The sequence below is a fragment of the Triturus cristatus genome, chromosome 7, assembly GCF_964204655.1.
Source record: "Triturus cristatus chromosome 7, aTriCri1.1, whole genome shotgun sequence".
NCBI lineage: Eukaryota > Metazoa > Chordata > Amphibia > Caudata > Salamandridae > Triturus > Triturus cristatus.
Genome location: NC_140590.1, coordinates 1,196,335,906 through 1,196,357,319, shown reverse-complemented (window position 1 = coordinate 1,196,357,319; position 21,414 = coordinate 1,196,335,906). Strand labels below are relative to the sequence as shown.

General features: G+C 46.9%; 1 protein-coding gene across 10 annotated transcripts in view; it reads left to right on the top strand.

Moving 5' to 3' along the window:
• The window catches only part of LOC146811587 (membrane-spanning 4-domains subfamily A member 4A-like), a 321,638-nt gene that overhangs the window by 133,874 nt on the left and 166,350 nt on the right, over positions 1 to 21,414 (top strand). For 8 of the 10 annotated variants that reach the window (XM_085618566.1, XM_085618567.1, XM_085618568.1 and 5 more), the window contains exon 2: positions 4,914 to 5,076. The exons of the other annotated variants lie outside the window; for them this stretch is intronic. In XM_085618566.1, coding sequence (XP_085474692.1) covers positions 4,930 to 5,076 — 147 coding nt within the window. In that variant the 5' untranslated portion in view covers positions 4,914 to 4,929. The remainder of the gene's footprint in view (positions 1 to 4,913; positions 5,077 to 21,414) is intronic. 10 annotated transcript variants of the gene reach the window in all.

Genomic DNA, 21,414 nt, shown 5'->3' with positions numbered 1-21,414 from the left:
CCTACCTGCTGTTGGACCCAACACAGTCATCCTGTACCTACTTCTGTTGGATGCGACGGGATGCCCGCAGACATCCGGCGAGCTAGTCTGGGCCCAGCCATCTCTTTGCCTCTGGTCTGCGAGTCTCACTAAGCTCTCCTGAGTCTAGAAATCTACTACACTCTGCCACCTCTAAAAGAAAGGATAGGTCAGGTGTGCTGATGCCCCTAACCCTCTTTGCCCCGACCACGTGTGTAGGAAGGTGGATATCTGACTATGGTTACCCCCAACTTTTTGCCTAGTGTTTAGCTGGTTTTTCGACTTAGTTGGCCTGAGACCCTGCCATTCAGGGTCCCAGGCTGTCTGCTCTCTCTTTAAAATGGACTCCATGTACCCTAGGTACATACCCAATTGGTAAGGATCACCTTATTGGCCCCTGTACAGTGTACCTTAGGTACCCAGGGCATAGGTGTACCCTAGGCCTCCCAGGGGCTGCAGCATGTATTATGCCACCCCTGGTCTGGCCTTCCAATCAGACACAACTGGCTGATCACTCAGCTGGGGCACGGTCGTGTAATCACCCCTTGCTTAGATATAGTATTCCTATACCTGCCTTATATATAGACACATGTGTACCTATCAGCCACTCCTATGGCAGGCCTTAACAATCCTGGAGGCAGAGTGCTTGGTAACATGTGAGATGGTGCTCTAGCATGAGCTGAGCCTGTCTGCAGCTTTCGGAACCATGTCCTTATAGCTGTTCTATGATATAACCTACCATATACTCTTAAAGTGCCTTATCTTAAACGGTTATGGTAACTATGGTTTGGCTTTATCAAAACATGTCGTGTAAGGTGTCGAACACTTTGGAATAATACCCCCATACCATTTCTGGTGATGAGGATATTATTCCTCCCTTTTAGAGGGAGAGACATGTTAAAATCCTACTTTGCTGTTTAACGCTTACCAAAGCCTCAGCATCACAAAATGGATGCTGCTGCCACAGACACGAGTCTGACCTCCTGCTGCTGGGAGCCCTCCCAGCCAGGGAGGCCTGGACAATAGGTTTCCTGCTTGGGGAGGTGCTAGCACCTCCCTAGACAGACTTTAGTGTATTGGGGCAGGGAGGGCTGAAAGGAATGAGACATGCCTGGGGCACACAAGGTGCTCCATGCATAGTCCAGTTCAAACCGGTGCTGGGGCACTCCAGCCCCAGCTCTGGCACGAAACTGGACAAAGGAAAGGGGGTGTAGCCACTCCCCTTCCTGGTCCCACCCATAGGAGGGACCTTGCAGGTAGCCCAGCCCACTAGCCCAGTATATTAGTAGCTAGTTGGGCCCTGCTAAATTAGATTAACCTGAATCTGCAACTTGAACAGAAACTCTGGACCTTCGAATTTCGACCTCAGGAAGAAGACTGAAGAAATCTCCCTTGTGGCCAAGGAGTGACCACCCTGGGCAACCAGGCACCATCCAGCGACCGCTGCTTGCTTTGCGACTGAATCCTACGAGGGACGACTGCAGAGACTGACCAGCGCCAAGACTTCCAGACACCTCTGAACCAGATCCACATCTCCAGCGAAGCTGAGACCCGTGGAGGCGACGAGGGACGTGGGACCGGCGACTTGGGAAAAGTGGCTAGTACCTGACTAGCGCGACTTCCGAGGCTCCCTCGAGGCTGTGCTTGGGGAATTGAGAAGCCCCACTCCCGAGCACCATCTGCAAAGAAGACCAGCTCCCCACACTTCACGTGTTCTGCGTGGGGCCCATCTGCACCTGTGTTGCTCGACGTGCTGTCCGGTTACTGGCCCGTTGGCTAGTATCCTCTGCGACGACGAACCTTTACTTTCATCTTGCTGGTCCGGCTCCTCCAGACTGGCACCCGCTCCTCTGTGAAAGAGAAGCACCCCAGACCTTCCTGGTCTGCACCAGAAGCAAGTCCTCCATCCTGCGTGGGTTCCGCTTGCCAAGGCTTGTTGGGTCCTGACTCGACTTCGACGCCGCCGACTGCAAGAGCCTTCGTGGGACAGCTCACCTCCTGGTCCTGGTCGTCCTCTACGCCTCCTGGTACCCGTGGCTGCTGCGACAAGCTTCACCTCTTCACCTGCATCTTCACGACATCGCCTGGTTCCTTCCTGGTTCCTTCCCGGCTCCTGGCTGGTGACCTAGACTCTGTCCCTTCTGCTTGCAGGTTCCTTCCTCCTTGATCCCCACCTTGGGATCCACCGGACACTCTTCACTGACTGCCTGTCAGCAACTTTCCTTCAGGCATCCATAGAAGTCCACGACGAAACCCGACGCAAGTTCACACCTATGCACCCGCAGCCCGTGGGCTAGGTTACTTGAGTACTCCGGTGCTCACAAGGGTATTGACTATCCTAGGGTCTAGTTTCCGAGTCTCGACTTTCTAGCTATACCAGAAGTGTCCTAAAACTGTTAAAATCGAACTGCTAGTAATTCTATCGACTTTTACGCATTACGCGTGAGTGTTTCCACTCTGCACCTGAATCCCGTGGGCCTCCCACTTCCTAACTGTTGGTAGTGTAGTGTAGCCCCAGCGATGGCCTAGGCCTATCCTGTGTTCGTGACAGGGGTCCTTATACCACTTACTTAGTATATGGTTTGTGTGGCCCCTAGGGCCTAACTGTATTACTTACCTGTGTGATTTAATGTATGCATAATTAAGACTGTGTTGTACTTACCTCTAATCTCATAAAGAGTGCTGAGGGTTTGACTAGAATAAATACATTCTATTTTTATATATATCTGTTGTGGTGTCCTTTCATTTGGTATTCAAGGGGTTACATATGGTATAACAGCTGGCTTCACATGCCATTCAGAGTTTAGCCTAAGACTGCTCTTGTCCATGCTACCACTAGGATAGCTGGTCTATAAGGTTGACTTTACAACCAATCACCATAAGGGTTGTTTGGACTGATACAAGGTGTACACTAGAATTAGTGACGTCATATATCAGGCCAACTTCTCACAACGTGTTCCTCCGGGTCCAAGAACCACTGATTCCGCTCAACAGTGACATTCCCACCAAATAGGAGGTACCCCACTAGGTTCTCACCTGAGGGACTTGGCTTCTCACTCCCCTTCTGACTCTGTCCCCCCTCCTCCCCGCTCCATTCAAGCTTGGCCACAACAAGCGATGAGCCCTGCAACCCCAATGGGCCCCAAACCCCATCCAGGCTCAATCCCCACACCCTATCCCTTTACAGGCTGTCCCACTCTAGTCCCCTGCCCCTGTGGCTACCCTGAGCCACCATCCACCCAGTGCTTTTGTAGGCCCTGTGGGGCCCTCTGAAGCCAGTCCCAGCATCCCAACCAGGGGTTCTCCCCAGTCCACGCCACCATTTTACCTTAAACCTGAGGTAGGGAGCCAATGAGTAGCCCCCTATATAGCCCTATTGGGCTTTTTTGGGCTCCAGTAGAGCCCAGTGATGAAGGAAGGGGAGAACAGTCACTTTGACGGCACCTTCTCCCAAAGACCCGGGGGGGGCTGACCTCTCTGCGGTCGGCTGCCCCCCAAATCCCCATTGTCTGATTGCAAATGTTTTTATTAATCTTGCAAACACAGCTGTAATATTTGTTTTGGGAACTATTTCATGATTTCCTGGGCCGACAAGGGTGACTGGGCTCAGACTGTCACAGCATTTTACTACTGGTGATCTGAGGCTGAATTTTCCTTCTAGACCACAAACTGAGCACCAACTACACCCCTTTCCAACTTATTCTGCAATGTCAGATTGAAGATAAAAGCAGGAAAAGTAACTAGCGTGTGGGGTGTGCCCAGCCAGGCAGTGTCACCACTCATTTCATTTGTATTTCGAAGCAGTTGTTTTCTAAACAGCCTGCCTCCATCTCAGATGAAGTATCTGAGGGGATGAACCGAAATTCGGAAGCTTCAGTTGTTGTTAAGGTGGCTTCTTCAGAGACCCAGCTTGTCACCGTAGCAAAGCTTTATCTGGATCCTCAAGCTTACTCTTCGCGAAGAGTAAGGGGTCAGACTGGCAGCTCCGCACTCTGAATATATACGTCTTTAGGGGGGGACGCTGGCCTCGGATGCATTAAGGGATTTATTTCAGTGAAATTGGGGTCTCATGCACATTCTAGTGGACTCTCTTATACTATACCTTTGATTCTTACTCAATTGCACCCCCTTTTCTCTTACACTAAACAGGAATTTATTTTCTTTCATTTCCATGTCACTGGTCTAAGGCACTTTATTAGGGACTGTGTCATTCCCAGAGCAGAACAGTTCCATATCTACAGAGTCTCTCCCTGATCAAGTGCAACAGAGTGTGCGTTCTATCACGCGTAGATTTTGTACTGGTAGGGCACCCTTCAAGTACATAACTGCGGTAATCCTTTTCCCACTTTGTAAGTGTGTTGTACAGTGCAGCACATATGCAAAGTTGGAAAAATTTGGAGAATTAAAAAACTTGCTGTGCAATTATGCCTGCTTCGAGAAGGGGGTAAGTTTTGAGCTCAATTCCATGTCTACCAATGTTAGTAGATAGAGATGAAATCAAATAAAAGTATTTTTAATTTGATTTGATTACTAGATAGAGATTTGCATCACAACAAGTTGGTGGTTGCACAGAATGCCCATGTACCACCCCCTTGATCCCACGTAATGCAAAGTTGTGCATAGTGCTTCCTGGCGTTACTTTGGTTCAGCTTTCCAATGTAAATCTTGTTTTGAGTTGTAAATTAATTACCACCACAATACTTTGCACCAGGTTTGCTTTACAAAAGTAATGTCAATTCTGTGAAAAATGTTATTAAATCTGGGCCCCAAAGTGGGCTGCCCACTTTCCCATTTCACTCCTCAAATGTACCAAATTCTCTGTCGTTTTCTCGGTCTATGTCTCTTGTGTCTACTTATGTGTGCTGTTTTGATTTATGTATTTGTATTAACTTTAGGCACAAGGATCAAGACATGTCCACTACAGCAAAAGAGGATGGTTGTGTGGTCATCACTGGGGTTGGCCCCCAAGGGGAACCCTCCAAGATGGGGTCAGGTGCCATCCGTTCACCCATGAAACCTCTGCAGAGTTTTTACAAAGGAGAGCCAGTAGCGCTGGGTGTAAGTGAAAAACGTCATAAGTGAGCAAAGATTTTATTAATGCTTAATGATTTTTCTTAGTTTGAATTCCTTGATTACTGAGATCATGTAAAACTGTCCAAATACACCCACAAAAGTGGCTATGGTTATTTCAAATGTGGCCTACCCTGCTACACCAAGGAGCCTGGAACATTACCTGTGGCACCCCTTTACTACTTAAGGAACAATTGCATTATTCAATGGAAGAGCCAGGATTTGGATCTTGCATGATTTTATTTGCATTGCACCACAGGTCCCAGAAGGCAACTTTAGAGAATAAGATTATGGTCCTTATTTAGTAAAGGATGTGCTGGTGATTGTCATGCAACACAGTTTATCACTGCACATAGGGGCCTTCGAATTAAGAACTACATTGTCACAAGGGCCCCTACGCTACGTTTCAGGAAATAAGGGCCCTGGTTTCTTTTACACTTTGCTGAGAAAATATGAAAGAGCAGGGTGAGCATTTAAAATCTATGAATTATTTTTTTTGGACCAGGATTCCCTTCTCACTCTAACTTTGGTGAACAGCAAGAGCGTTGTATGTAAAAAATATAGTACCCTTAGTGCGTTGGCAACGTTGATAGACTTTTACAAACACTTAGGGCCTTCTTTAGAGTTTGGTGGATGGGATACTCTGGGAAACTCTTGACAGGGAGGGTTGGACCTGGACAGAAAATAGGCCCCAGCACCAAAATAAAAGTGACCCCAATTAGTGACTCGGATTGCCAAAATAATGGCCCATGTTTGGAAATTGCTAAGGTTTTTAAGTTGTAAATACAAGCTGTATAAGTTCTTTGCAAGGTCTGGCAAACTGCATGGATGTGAGGGTGCTGCAGACAATGTTTGATTTAATATCAGGAAAGGCATCAGTAAAAAAATCCCAGCAGACTATAAAACAGGCTCACAACCAGCCAAAACGTTGCCCACGCAATCACCTGTGACACCAGTCCTTGGGACAATGTCTGATTACCCTTCTGCTGTATTACAAGTTCTACTGGCTATATTCCACTTGGCATACTGTTGATGGGGCATTTTGCTACATTTGTGACGGAGTAGTACCCTATCTCCAAACTCTAAATAAGGCCCTGAGGTTACAGTTCAAGATCATAAATTTGTTCCAAAACGAACAAGTTCGGAACAATTTTAAATAACTTCTTCATAATTCCAGTTCGGAGGGTATTTTTGAGACACTCAATAAGATGAAATAGAACCTAACCAAAACACTTGATGAATTAGCCCACAAGATGTCTAGATATATCAACAGAACGCAGCACAAAGAAGCATAACATTGATTTACTGCAGACTTCCAACATCTTCTATATTCAGTATAATAATAAAACCATCCGACATTCAACATGGAAATTTAGTTCTGTGCATTTACTGCCCCGTGGGATTTATACATTTGAGTATATTTCCTGCACTTTGCTGTGCTATGCGTCCTCCAATCACTCACATCTCTGTCCTTGTGTGCCTGCTAACAGTTGCTGCCTTCTTTATCATTTCATTAGTTCTGCAGGCATTCTCTTGTCTGCCTGTTAGTCTCTCTCTTTCCTATAGTCTCTACCTTTCGTCCCATTCTGTCCGCACTTCTGTCCTCCTTAGCCATTTCATTGCCCATGCACTCACTCAGTGCCTGCCCGTTCGCAATATTTGGGTTTGTGCCAGGGAGGGGGATAGAGATTTTTTTCCAGTGCATCAGCCCATTTTAGTAAGTCTGGACTAGACATTTTTAGGTCGAGGCCTACCCGACACATCAGCTGTCTGGTTTCCTAACTGCATCTTGGGGACATTGGAAAGCTTCCCTGGGAATTCATTCCACCCATTTTTTAACATTGGCTTTGTGGTTTGTAACTCACATTTGCTTGCTTTCTATTTGATGGCTTTATTTGTTTTAGACTGTCCAGCTTGAGATGTCCCTGTACTTGCGCAAACTCTATGTACTTTATTCTTCCACCTGTACTGAATTTCTGTAAACAGGCCATTAAATCCTGTTCTTATATTGTCACATTTGCTGTGCCTTCCAAGACAGAGGTCAAATGTAAGGCTCTGTCTTTCATGGAGCTTAGTGTTTATTTTACTTTCTCTGACTTAAAAGCGGGAGGATTTATCTGACAATCATGCTTGCTGCTGTGTGTTTTACAATGTTATTTTTTTACTAGCAGAAATTAACATTTAAATGTCTTTAAATCAACTGTGCAGATATTTAGGTATATGGAAAGCACAAATGAAGCACTTTTTTTGGTAATTTTGAAGTGTGGTTGAAACAAATATTGTAATACAATCAAAACAAATCATTACAGTAGGTGACATTTCCACACATTATCATTTGTACGCTGTATACTTTTATCAGTAAGAACTGCATGTATGTGCAAATGTAATGGTCATTTCAATGAAACATGTGTTGCCTGTAATTGCAGTGCACTGCCACAGATGCATACTCCACTTTACCAACCCCATTCCACTCTACTCTGCGCTACTCCATGCCGCCACACTGTACTCTGCCCCACTCCACACCACTTTACACTGCACTCTACGCCACTTCACTCAAAATGCCTCTCTGCATCACTCTATGCCAATGTACTCTACCCCCACACTACTCTACTATGTACCATTGCAATCTTCGCCACTGCACTCAATGCCAACCCACTCTAAGCCACTCCTAAGGCCTCACTCTATGCCACTTCACTCTACTCCACTCTATTCCACTATGCGCCATTCCACTCTACACCACTCCACTCTGACACTGCATTCTACCCTGCACCGCACCACTCCACTCTATCCCACTGCACCGTACACCACTCTAGTCTATGCAGCTGCACTCTACACAGCTGTAATTTTAGCCACTGTGCTGTACGCCAATCTACTCTGTACGACTACACTGTATGCCGCTATACTCTACTCTGCAACTCTACTCTATGCCACTGCACTCTACGACACTCTCCACCATTGCACTCTGTCACTTGACTCTGCACCACTCTATGCCACTTCACTCTAAAGTAATGCAATCTATGCCACTCTAGTCTTTACAACTGCAATCTATGCCACTTTACTCTGTGCCACTACACTCTGCCACCGCACTCTACTCTGCATCAGTCATCTCTGCACCATTCTGCCAATGCACTCCACTCCATTCTCTGCCAATTCTGTCTACATCACTATAATCTACTGTGCACCACTGCACTTTATGACACTTCACTCTACGCCCTCTTCACTCTATGCCTCTCTACTCAGCACCACTCTACTCTTCCAGTGCACTCTATGCAACTCTACTATGCACCACTGCACTCTTCACCACTGCATCACTCTACTCTGCACCACTCTACTCTATTCCACATCACTTTATGCCACTGCACTCTGACAGTCTACTCTACAAGACTGCACTCTCTGCCACTGAACTCAATGCTACTCTACTCTGCACCACTGTATTCTATGCCACTGCACTCTACTCTGCATCACTCAAATTTACGTCACTACTCCAAGTACTCTACCCCACTGCACTCTACGCTGCTCTACTCATCACTCCACTCTAATCTATTCTGCACCACTGTGCTCCAAGCTACTGCACTCTTCACCACTCTACTGTGTCACTGCATTCTATGCCACTTTACTCTACATCTCTGCACTCCACCCTGCACCACTGTTAGAAATGGGATCTCTGGTTGGCTAAGGCTTGCGCCAAAGCCAGGTAGAGACCACCACTCTAGTCAGGGCGAGGGAGTTACACGCCAAAGATAAACCCCGCTCACCCCCTTGGTAGCCTGGCACGAGCAGTCAGGCTTATCCCGGAGGCCATGTGTAAAGCATTTGCGCACGCACACAGCAACAACATCCCAGGCACACTACAAAAGGAACTCCACACAAGGTTATATCAAAAATAGCCTTTGTATTCTCATAACACGTTAGAATAGTTATCACATATTATACATGGCGCCACCTGGCACTAGGTCATATTTACAAGGGATTATTTACACCTGACAGGGCCAACTGGACCACTGTCAGAACCATCACAAAGTGAACTTAGTAAATGCAGAACATATCATAAACCTAGAACACAACCAGTAATTACTGGTAGCCACTGTACTCCGCATCAGCCTGTAACATAAACCAGATTATGCACAGTATCACATTAGGCGCAAATACACTCTGCGCCAACCTCACCAGCATAAGCACATTATGCAATTCTCTCATAAGTCTAAAACGCATTAGACCCTAACCTCCAAAGCATAACTCACATTAGGGGCATAAAGCACAGTGTGGAACATAATCTCACTAACATAAACCATGATATGCAAAACAACCTCATAATCATAAATACCACATTTAGAGGTAACCAAAACAGGGTGCGTAAATCATACTACATGAATCACATTTCCTAGCACCGTAAATCACATTTAGCGCATAGTCTCCTCAAAAGACCATAGTAGGCATAAATCACACTAGGGCCTGGCGCCCTATAAACCTAACAGTCCCCCTGGCCAACTGGCCATCTCAAAAAGGGGCTCCAAATGCCCTATGTCCAACAGTCAGGGCGCGCTGCCAAAGCAGCGAAAGTCAAGGGTGCGCAATCTGCGCAGGCATAAATGTTGCAGCTGGCACTAAGTGCTGCGCAGCTGTGAATGTCAGGGGTAAAGGAGTGCATCTCACTCCTAACGCAGGCATGTCCCCCAAAGCAAAGAAAGACCTAAACGGTGCAGCGGCCCACTACTTGCTGGGCAGCTGGAAATATTAAAATGCGGCATGGGCTCTCAATGGCCCTTAAAACAAATGTGCCCCCTTCGCTGGAGCCACACGGGGCTCTGAAAATAATTGGGCCAACTGTTGGAGCCACACGGGGCCCTGTAAAAAATGGGGTCAAACGTTGGAGCCACACGGGGCTCTGTAAACAAATAATGCCCCCATAGCATTGCAGCTGACCCCTGCAAAGTGGGGCAGCTGGAGAACAATGGCCAATATGGGGCAGAACGGGCCCTCAGGACCCCCCACTGGGGCCCTTTAAACAAATATGGCCACGTTGGAGCGGCCCACTGCAAAAACGGGGCCGCTCAGGATCTGTGCCCCCAAAGCGTTGGAGCGGCCTGCTGCCAGACGGGGCCGCTCTGACTGGGTGCCTTTGCCAAGCACCATGTAACGCGAGCCACACTCACCTGGGCTCTTCTCTCGCGAGGATCTCTGGCTTCTGGGGAAGGCCTGCGGGGCTTCCCTCCACTCATGGAAACCGGCTTGGCCTCTGCTGACTTCTGCCTCCATGCGGCTCTTCACCCGGGCCCCCTTCTGGGACCCGGAACTTTTCTCTACTTCGGTCGCTAGTGCGGGGCTCTCCCTCAGGCATAGGAGCCTGGGTCGCTAGGTCGCGCTGACCTCTTCCGGCTCAGCTGCAGGCCCTGCGGGCAGGTGTGCCTGACTTCCGGGTCGGCCGTGGCTTCACCAAGGATGCAGAAAGCGGCTCGGACCGCGGCGTTGAAACGTGGGGTGGGCACCCGCTAAAAGGCAAATATAGCAGGGTGGGCACCCGCAGTTAAATATAAAAATAAGGGGGGTGGGCATCCGCTAAATCGGCATCACGGGGGAATCCCTACGCTGGGGATTCCCTCTTCCTCCTCATGCAGCGCAGCGCTGCCAAGGCCCACATGTTCCTCCTTCTTGGAGGAAAGATAGTGCTTCCCAGGTGCTAGGGGCAACAGAAAGTCCTGGATAAAAAGAATAGGTCCCAACACGGAAAGTCCTTAGAAGTGAAGGGCAATGCAGGGCCCAGGGAGGCAAGCCCTAATGCCAGCAGCCCCTAGGCCCCAGCAGCAGCACGCCCGGCAGGAACCCAAGAAATAGCAGTCTGCACAAGGGCAATCGCACTCCTCCAGATTCTCTGGTTTCTTTCCTTGGCAGGACACCCAACTCATAGTGCAACAATAAAACACATTTCAAAAGAAATTACATTTAGAACAAACTCAGAACAATAATCCCTTTCCATGTGACTATCTAAAATGCAGAGCTTTGTAATGCAGCCAGTTGTTGCTGTATTACTGCGCAAAAGCAAGTCCTAATCCCACCGCTGATCACCAATGTTAGAAATGGGATCTCTGGTTGGCTAAGGCTTGCGCCAAAGCCAGGCACAGACCACCACTCTAGTCAGGGCGAGGGAGTTACACGCTGAAGATAACCCCTGCTCACCCCCTTGGTAGCTTGGCACGAGCAGTCAGGCTTATCCCGGAGGCCATGTGTAGAGTATTTGCGCACACAGCAACAACATCCCAGGCACACTACAAAAGGAACTCCACATAAGGTTATATCACAAATAGCCTTTGTATTCTCATAACACAATTAGAATAGTAATCACATAATATACATGGTGCCACCTGGCACTAGGTCATATTTACAAGGGATTATTTACACCTGACAGGGCCAACTGGACCACTGTCAGAACCATCACAAAGTGAACTTAGTAAATGCAGAACATATCATAAACCTAGAACACAACCAGTAACTACTGGTAGCCACTGTACTCAGCATCAGCCTGTAACATAAACTACATTATGCACAGTATCACATTAGGTGCGAATACACTCTGCGCCAACCTCACCAGCATAAACACATTATGCAATACTCTCATAAGTCTAAAACGCATTAGACCCTAACCTCCTAAGCATATAACTCACATTAGGGGCATAAACCATAAATCTGCGCACACCATTGCGCACCATTTATCCTCACGAGTTCATACATACCAAACTCGCCCCTGCACTCCTCTCATACCAGAAATTACCATGGACACACACATCCCCCATGCATTCCTATGGGAGGGTAGGCCAATCTCACCACACGCACTCAGAGACCGCACGCACTTTACACTGGGCCACAGTGCTAAAGTGCACAGAGGCCTAAAATCACTACCACTATGTCAGAGTTTAAGGCAACAAGTTCAGGGGTGAACCTGCCAAAAGGGCCAAGTCCAACAACCACCCCACTCTACCCTGCACCTCTGCACACTACGCCACTTTACTCTACTCTGTAACAATCTACTCTATGCCACTGCACTCAATGCCACTCTACTCCACGTTGCATCACTCTACTTTATGCAATTTCACTATATGCTGCTGCAATCTACTCTGTACCACTCTACTGTACTTCACTGCACTCTACACCAATAAACCCGACACCACTTTACTCAAAACCAATGCACTCTACGGCAATATATTCTGCACCGCTGTACTTAACTTACTTTAGTTATTGAGTTTTATATTTTGCAAACTTGGGTAAACCGACATAATATCGAATTAAAAATATCGACAGAACAGAATATCGAGTTTTTAATATAGAATGGACAGAATATCGAATTGCCAAAATATAGTGGTGAAGAATATCGAAAATCAGGTAAGAAAAAAAATATCGATTTAAATAATATAGAAATAAGTAATATCGACAGTCATAATATAGTTAAGAATATCGAATTTTTTTTATAGTGTTTTGAGTGTTAGTATATGAGTTAAAAGTATGTATACATTTTGGAATGTATGTTTGAATATTTTTAAAGTAATGAATTTTATGTTATTTAATTTTTGTGTAATTTAATTCCGTAGCGGGTTGTGGGTTTATAGGGGATTAGGGTGGGAAGTAATTTAATTATAGTACATTAAATAATAATTTTTAGGAATTATTAATTATTTTTAATTTATTTTTGCGTTTTACTTCTGTAGCGGGTTGTGGGTTTATAGGGGAATAGGGTGGGAAGTAATTTAATTGTTATTGGGTAATTATTAATTGGTATTGAAAATTAATTGGTTGTTGATTGATTAATTGGTAAATAATTTGTATTAATTGGTAATTAATTTGTATTAATTGTTTAATTGATAATTATGTTAATTGTATTAATTTATTATTTGTAGCGGGTTGTGGGTTTATAGGGGAATATGGTGGGAATTAATTTAATTATAAATAATTAATTATTGAAAAACATTGTATATTGCTAATTAATGTATTCTTAATTAATTATTAATTGGTATTAATTTTATTTATAATTTTTTGTTATTGAAAATTAATTGGCTGTTAATTATTAATAGGTAATTAATAAAAAAAAAATATTGGTATTTATAATAAATTAAATATTGTGTGATTTGTAATTAATTTTAATATTTTCAGTTTGTTATTAATAATTTATTTATTTTTAATAAAATATTAAATTATTATTTTCCCTACTATTGCACTCACTGGAGTGGGAATAGTAATTTTTACCCCTACGCTATCCAACGCTTTCCCTACTATTGCACTCACTGGAGTGGGAATAACAATTTTTACCCCTACGGTATCCAACGCTTACCCTACAGTTGCACTCACTGGAGTGGGAATAGTAAATTTTACCCTCCCGCTATCCAACGCTTTCCCTACTGTTGCACTCTCTGGAGTGGGAATAGTAATTTGTACCCCTACGCTATTCAACGCTTACCCTACAGTTGCACTCTTTGGAGTGGGAATAGTAATTTTTACCCCTACGCCATCTGACGTTTTCCCTACTGTTGCACTCACTGGAGTGGGAATACAAAATTTTGCCCTCCCGCTATACAACGCTTTCCCTACTGTTGCACTCTCTGGAGTGGGAATAGTAAATTTTACCCTCCCGCTATTCAACGCTTTCCCTACTGTTGCACTCTCTGGAGTGTGAATATTAATTTTTACCCCTACGCTATCCAATGCTTTCCCTATTATTGCACTGTCTGGAGTGGGAATACTAATTTTTACCCTCCCGCTATCCAACGCTTTCCCTACTGTTGCACTCTCTGGAGTGGGAATACTAATTTTTACCCTCCCGCTATCCAACGCTTTCCCGACTGTTGCACTCTCTGGAGTGGGAATACTAATTTTTACCCTCCCGCTATCCAACGCTTTCCCGACTGTTGCACTCTCTGGAGTGGGAATAGTAACTTTTACCCTTCCGCTATCCAACGCTTTCCCTACTATTGCACTTACTGGGGTGGGAATAGTAAATTTTACCCGCCCGCTATCCTACGCAAAAAAGATTGCATTTTTTACAATTAATATTACGTTAATATATATGTATTTTTATTTTACTTTAATTATTTATTAATTTTAAAGTTATGTAAGTCTTTTTAAGTATGTTTCAGTTAATTATATGTTTTATTTAATTAATTTTACATTAATTTTAAGACATTTAAAGTAATTCGATATTGTGACCAACTATTTTTTACAACGATATTTTGGATTCTATATTTTTGTACTTACCTGTTTGGAGATAGGGCTTCGATATTTTTGCATTCTATATGTTTCCTTCGATATTTTGGCAATTCGATATTCTCCTTCTCGATATTTCGTCAGTGATCCGCAAACTTGACCTGAGGGCATCAGAGCGCTTCACAGAGTTACCAGCATATACTTGAGATATGGAGTAAATGCAGATACATAGTGACAGAAAGTGATGAGGTATACGAGGTACGAAATTGCATAAGCCGAAATATGTAAGATACATTTGGGGTAAAAATAAATATGTGGAGACATTATGTGATGAGGTGTACAAGGACATTGCAGGAAGATTGCTGATACAATTCTGAGGTAGTTACGGTATAAAAAATACATATCGCTTTGCAGAGCACAGCAGCAATTGTACAAAATTACCACTGGAGTAAAAGAATAACAGCAAAACACATAGTAGCAATAAATATGACAAAACAGGCTGAACAGAAGTAAAGACAGGTGTTGTAGGTCTGAGGTAGATGGGGCAAGGCCTCTTGTGGATGGGGGAACTAGAGGCACAGATTTACTGGGGTAGTGGTGCCACTTTACTCTAGTCCACTCTACTCCACGCCACAACACTCCACTCCACTCAACGATACTCCAATCTATGATGTTGTACTCCATTAAACTTTACTCTACTCAACTCTATGCCACTCCACTCTGCAACACACTACTCCACTCTATATGACTCTACGACACTACTCCACTCTGACGCTCTACACAACTCCCTCTATGCGACTCCGTGCCACTTTACTTCACTCTATTGTGCAACACCCTACTTCACTCCACTGCTCCACTCTATGCCACTCCACTCCAGTCTAACACTCTATGCCCCTCCACTCTAGACCACTCAAGTTTACATCACTCAAATCCATTCTATACCATTCCACTCTCCTGCAGTACTCCATTCCATTCCACTCTAAATCAATGTACTACACTCTACGTCACTCAACTCTACAAATATCTACTCCACTCTACATAACATCCATTACACCACTCCATTCTGCTCTACACCACTCCACAATACTCTATGGTACTCCACTCTACAATAATCTGCTCCACTCTACACCACTCAACTCTACTCCACTCTCTGCCCTTCCACTCTACGACAATCTACTCCCTCCACAACACTCTACACCACTCCACTGAATGCCACTCTAACATTCCGCTTCACTCTATGCCACTCAACTCTACACCACTCCACGCCACTCAACGACTCTCTACGTCACACTATATCACTCCACTCTTTTTCACTTTGCAACATTTCACTTCACTCTCCTTTACCCCACTAAATTTTAACCATGCTGAACAGCAGCCACACTCTTGTGCAACATGGCTTAAACATATTGGCAAAGCCAATAGCTCTTGTATAGATGAGACCTATTAGCTTTGAAAATGCGTGTTCTACTCTTGCATTTGCCATGGTTCTGAAACCATTGGGGGCTGTTTTTTTAATACCCACGTCGACCTCTAGCTTCTCTGTCGCTATCTCCAGCTTCACTGTGATTATTGCACGGACACAGTAGGGGGTATAAGCAGAGTAAAAGATGAACAGATGGGAAAAGAGAGAGATGGAGCTGAGCTAAAAAAAAGTGTGATAGAACTAGATCAGAGAGCGGTAACAGGAAGAGGAAAAAGAACAATAAGGAGCATTTGTAAAGCGCGTGACTACCTCAGGCGAGGAGTCCCGGCGTTAATATGGCAGACAGCAGAGCAGAGGGACCCATGCAATTATTCTCGTTGCCTAAAGAGCCAGGTTTTCAGTGCCTTTCTGAACTCTAACTCCGAGTTCAGCATGCGTAAGTGGGGAGGCAAGTCATTCCACAGCTTGACTGACTCAATCAAGAAAGACCTGCCACCCTGCCTGACTTTTGAAAAGCTGGGGACAGTGAGGTAACGTTGTAGATTGGATCCCAAGGTCCACACTTGGCAGTACAAGCGGAGTCTTTTCCTCAAGTTGCCGTGGCCCAAGCCATGGTAGGCGTGGAAAGCCATTGTTAGGGCCTTGTACTCAATCTTCTTTGCTATGGGAAGCCAGTGGAGTTGTTTGAGGTGCGGGGAAATGTGGTGCTGCAGAGGAACCTTGCAGATTAGCCTGGCTGCAGTGTTTTGTACCAATTGGAGCCTCTTAATCAAGAATCCAGGAAGGCCCAGGTAGAGGCCATTGCATACTTGAGATGAGAAGTCCCCAGGGCATGAACCGTGGTCTTTTTGCTTTCTTCTGGCAAGAAGCCCAAAAATGTTCTGATAGCTCTCCTCTTCCCGAAGCAGGCTGCCGAAAACTGCCTGACATGGGCCAAGAGGGCTAAGTCTTTATCCCACCTGACTCCCAGGTTTTTGACCCAGTCTTTCAGTGTGGGTGGGGAGCTGAGTTCCACCGGCCACCATAGTCCCAAAGGTGGGGGGGAGGCTTAGTAAAAAATAAGACCTCCGTCTTGTCTGCATTTAGCTTTAATTGGTTTTCATTCATCCAGCTTGCTATGTTTCGCAGCCAGTCTTTGAATGAGTCGAACGCTGCAGCAGAGTGATCGTTGAAGGAAAACACACTGGTGGGTGTCGTCCATGTATGAGATCACCTTAACACCTCTCCTACCAATGAAAGCTGCCAGGGGAGTCATATAAATGTTAAAAAGTAGCGGGCTTAAGGCTGAGCCCTGGGACCCTCCGCATTTGAGTGATTTAACTGAGGAAATGAACGGGCGAAGAAGCACTTGTTGTCCTCAGTCAGTGAGATAAGAAGCAAACTACTCCAGTGCAGTCCCCTGTACACCAAACTGCTTCAGTCTGCACAGCAGAATCGTGTGTGAGACAGTATCAAATGCAGCGTAGGTATCTAAAAGTACCAGCATGGCCGATGTGCCGCTGTCCATGGATAGCCGGAAGAAGTCAGCGACTTCAAGCAGTGCTGTTTCAGTGCTGTATCCTGTGCGGAAGCCAGATTGCGAGTCATGTAACAACTCATTGGTCTCCACAAAATTGGCTAACTGCAGCTGGGCCTGCTTCTCAAGAATCTTAGCATGTGCCGAAAGTAAGGAGATAGGCCTGAAGTTACTGGGTACTTTTGAGTCCGCATTGGCCTTCTTTAAGAGAGGTAGAAGGCAAGCATATTTCCACGAGACAGGGTAAATACCCATCCTGAGGGAAGTATTCCAGATGTGATTTAGGACCGGGTGTAGCCATTCTGCCAGAAGCCTGAACTGTCTCACCGGGCAGGGGTCACCTGGCGAACCCGATTTGCAGTTCCGCCAGGGACATGTCTGCGGATATCAGTAGGAAGTAAGTGAAAAAGGAGACAGGTTTGAAAAACGTTGCCAAGGCTAATTTGGTTCCCAGCCTGACCCTGATCATATTGCAGCACTTTGCTTGTGCTTAACTTCTTAGGTTTTGCCTGTACAGCGTTTGCGCTGTGCTTGTGAAATCTATTGTTTTTAATATAAACTTAAAAGGAGCTTACATCCCACCCCTCTCTTTCCTGGCTTTTCATTGGTTCCTGTGTGTGCCACTTACTTTTCCTCCATTTCTACTGGCTGTAGCATATTTTCCTGCATTTACCAATGCTTGTTCCTAGTTCTGAAAAGCCATACTTTACGGGATCTTTTTCCACATTAATTAGCTAAAATGGGTGCAAGCTAGTATATGTGCCCCACTTTTACACTAGCGTTCTATAACGGATGAGTTTAAATTACAACTACTTTGGTTTTCACAGGCAGTTGCCATTACCTTTTGGCTGTGAAAAATAAACACTTTCACTCAACCCCCAAACCCTCATCCCTTACCAGTTTCTATTTTACCACGCCATTACAAGAAGGTATTATCTAGACATATGACCATCTGATCGTGGCTTTTTAGTCAGGAGACCTTAGAATGCTAGGACTTGTAGTGCTACGCTTCCTGCAAAAGAAAAATAAAGTCTTCTCAATCAATACCGAGGATTGAACAATAGTGTCTTCTTGCCAACTCAGTTGGCGCAAGTGTTTCATGGGGCATTTCTTCAGTTACATTAAATAACCATTTTGAAAAACTGAATGAAAGGTTCCTGTAGTCTTAATTCACAAATGTTTCTGATGGTTTTGCCAACCGGATCTAGTGATTCGTGAAAACAGTATTCACAAGTCTGGCAGAATAATAGCACTGTGAAATCTCTCCCCTCAGAGGGCTTTGTAAGAACCTGTGAGTTTCTGAGCGCTGTTCCTTGAGCAACCAGTGCCATGAGTTTAGAGACTCTAGGGTTAAACCCAGATCTATTAGAAGACCAGGGTGCCGATCACGATCCGGTAAAAAATTCCCTCGTGCGACTCGTATCGGGTCTTTTTACCGTACGAATCGTACAAGTGCCGTACGAACTGGCAATCACGATTCGCATGGTAAAAAGTCCATACGAACCGCATTGGGAATCATTCCCCACACGTCCTCGGGTCGGAAAATGTGTCCGACACGTCCTCGGACGATTTACCGTACAAATGTGAAAGGTGAAGTCCGACCGGAGAATCACGATGCATCCCGTGCGTCCGAGGTTACAACTGGATGGAAAAAACACCGTCCGCACCGAACACCCATAGCAACCATGGAGACGTGCCCGCATACGCGCCGACCCCCCCCCAGCCCCCGTAGGTACGCGCCGACCCCCCCCCCCCCCCCCAGCCCCCGTAGGTACGCGCCGACCCCCCCCCCCCCCCAGCCCCCGTAGGTACGCGCCGACCCCCCCCAGCCCCCGTAGGTACGCGCCGACCCCCCCCAGCCCCCGTAGGTACGCGCCGACCCCCCCCAGCCCCCGTAGGTACGCGCCGACCCCCCCCCAGCCCCCGTAGGTACGCGCCGACCCCCCCTGTATGTACACCCGTGTCGAACCCCCCCGTGTACGTTCGAGTCGTACCCCCACCCGTGTATGTACGGTGCGTACCCCCCGTGTGTCGTACCCCCACCCGTGTATGTACGGTGCGTACCCCCCGTGTGTCGTACCCCCACCCGTGTATGTACGGTGCGTACCCCCCGTGTGTCGTACCCCCACCCGTGTATGTACGCGTACATACACGGGTGGGGGTACGACACACGGGGGGTACGCACCGTACATACACGGGTGGGGGTACGACACACGGGGGGTACGCACCGTACATACACGGGTGGGGGTACGACACACGGGGGGTACGCACCGTACATACACGGGTGGGGGTACGACACACGGGGGGTACGCACCGTACATACACGGGTGGGGGTACGACACACGGGGGGTACGCACCGTACATACACGGGTGGGGGTACGACACACGGGGGGTACGCACCGTACATACACGGGTGGGGGTACGACTCGAACGTACACGGGGGGTACGCACCGTACATACACGGGTGGGGGTACGACTCGAACGTACACGGGGGGTTCGACACGTACACGGGTGTACATACAGGGGGGGTCGGCGCGTACCTACGGGGGCTGGGGGGGGGTCGGCGCGTACCTACGGGGGCTGGGGGGGGGGTCGGCGCGTACCTCCGGGGGCTGGGGGGGGGTACGGTGCGTTCCGGGCCACCTACTCTGGTCGATTCGCGCCGTACTTCGCTTTTGCGGCACTTTTTGGGTGCCGTGAAAATATTGCCGTCCGGACTGCTGTCGGTTCGAATCGTAATTCCTGGGTCGTGAAACGCTGCCTGAAAGCGTCCCGACGTCACGTCGCAGCATTCCCGGATCACATTCGTATGTTTATTTTGTTCGGTCGGTGTTTTTTACGATTCGTACGGAAATGGTGTTTCCGTGCGAATCGTGATTCCATGTTTGTACAGTTTTACGACCGGGTACGAGTCGGACGGGGAAAACGCTCCGACCGACGGTTCGTACCCGGTTTTTACCGGATCGTAATCGGCACCCAGGCGTTTTGCGAGGTGGTGGCCACTGGTATCACTCAGTACTTCCTAGAGAACTCTGGCACAGCATCATCGTCTGCAGTAGAATGGGATGCATTTAAGACTGTGCTGCGAGGTCACTGCATGACCAATATGATGGGGATGCGTAGGGTCCTCCTGCGGAAGATTGAGACGGCTGACCAACGCCTGTGCGAAGTAGAACAGGAACGGCCTGAGCAACCTGATAGGCAGCAGGATCTAATGGAGGCGAGGGAGGCTGTTGCTACACAGGTCGAGAGGCTGCTCTGCTTTGACTATATAGAATACCTAGCGCATGCTAATGCGGAGCGAGACAAATCTGGAGGGCTACTGGCTTGGCTGGCCAACCCAGCTAGGCGAGGGGCGGTCATCTTAGATTTGTATAGCCCGACTGGAGAAGTCTGCCATACCCAGCAAGGGATTAATGACCAGTTCCTCGCTTACTATACGGATCTCTATCAGAGTAAGGTGCTATTGAATGATGGGATCATTGGGTAGTTTATAGCCGCAACGGATCTCCCAAACTTAGACAGGGCCCAGGCGGAGCTGTTGGGTCAGGATATAACCCTTGGGGAAAAACGTGGAGCGATCGAACACATGGCGCGAAAAAAGACTCCTGGGGTGGATGGCTTGCCGATTGAGTTTTACCTCCTGGCTCCTAAATTAATGACTCTTTATGATGACGCAAAGCGAGCGGGACAACTGCTCATCACCACTCGCGAAACGATTATTATCCCACTGCTGAAACCGGGGAAACCATCATCGAATAGGACCGCATATTGCTCCTTGTCCATGCTCACCACGGACTATAAGATTTTAAGTCGGATCTTGGCCACCGACTACTTCCGCACATGGGCCACTTAATACACAGGGACCAAGGGTTTTATCCCAACCCGGAAGGAATACAGCCATAAATGTGAGACGACTGCTTCGTATATTGGAAGCCGACACTTACCCAAAAGAGTCAGCGGCTATATGGGCGGTAGACATAGAGAAGGCATTCAACAGTCTGGAGTGGCCCTATCTATTTCAGGTCATGCGCTGTTTTGGATTGGGGGCTGCTTTTGTGGCTTGGATGGCTTTTATACAACCAATCCACTGCTAGGGTTAAGACAGGGGGGCTTGATCTCGGACGCATGTGCCGTGAGCCGAGGGACGAGACAGGGCTGCCCACTCTCCCCCTATTATTCGCCCTAGCCATGGAGCTGC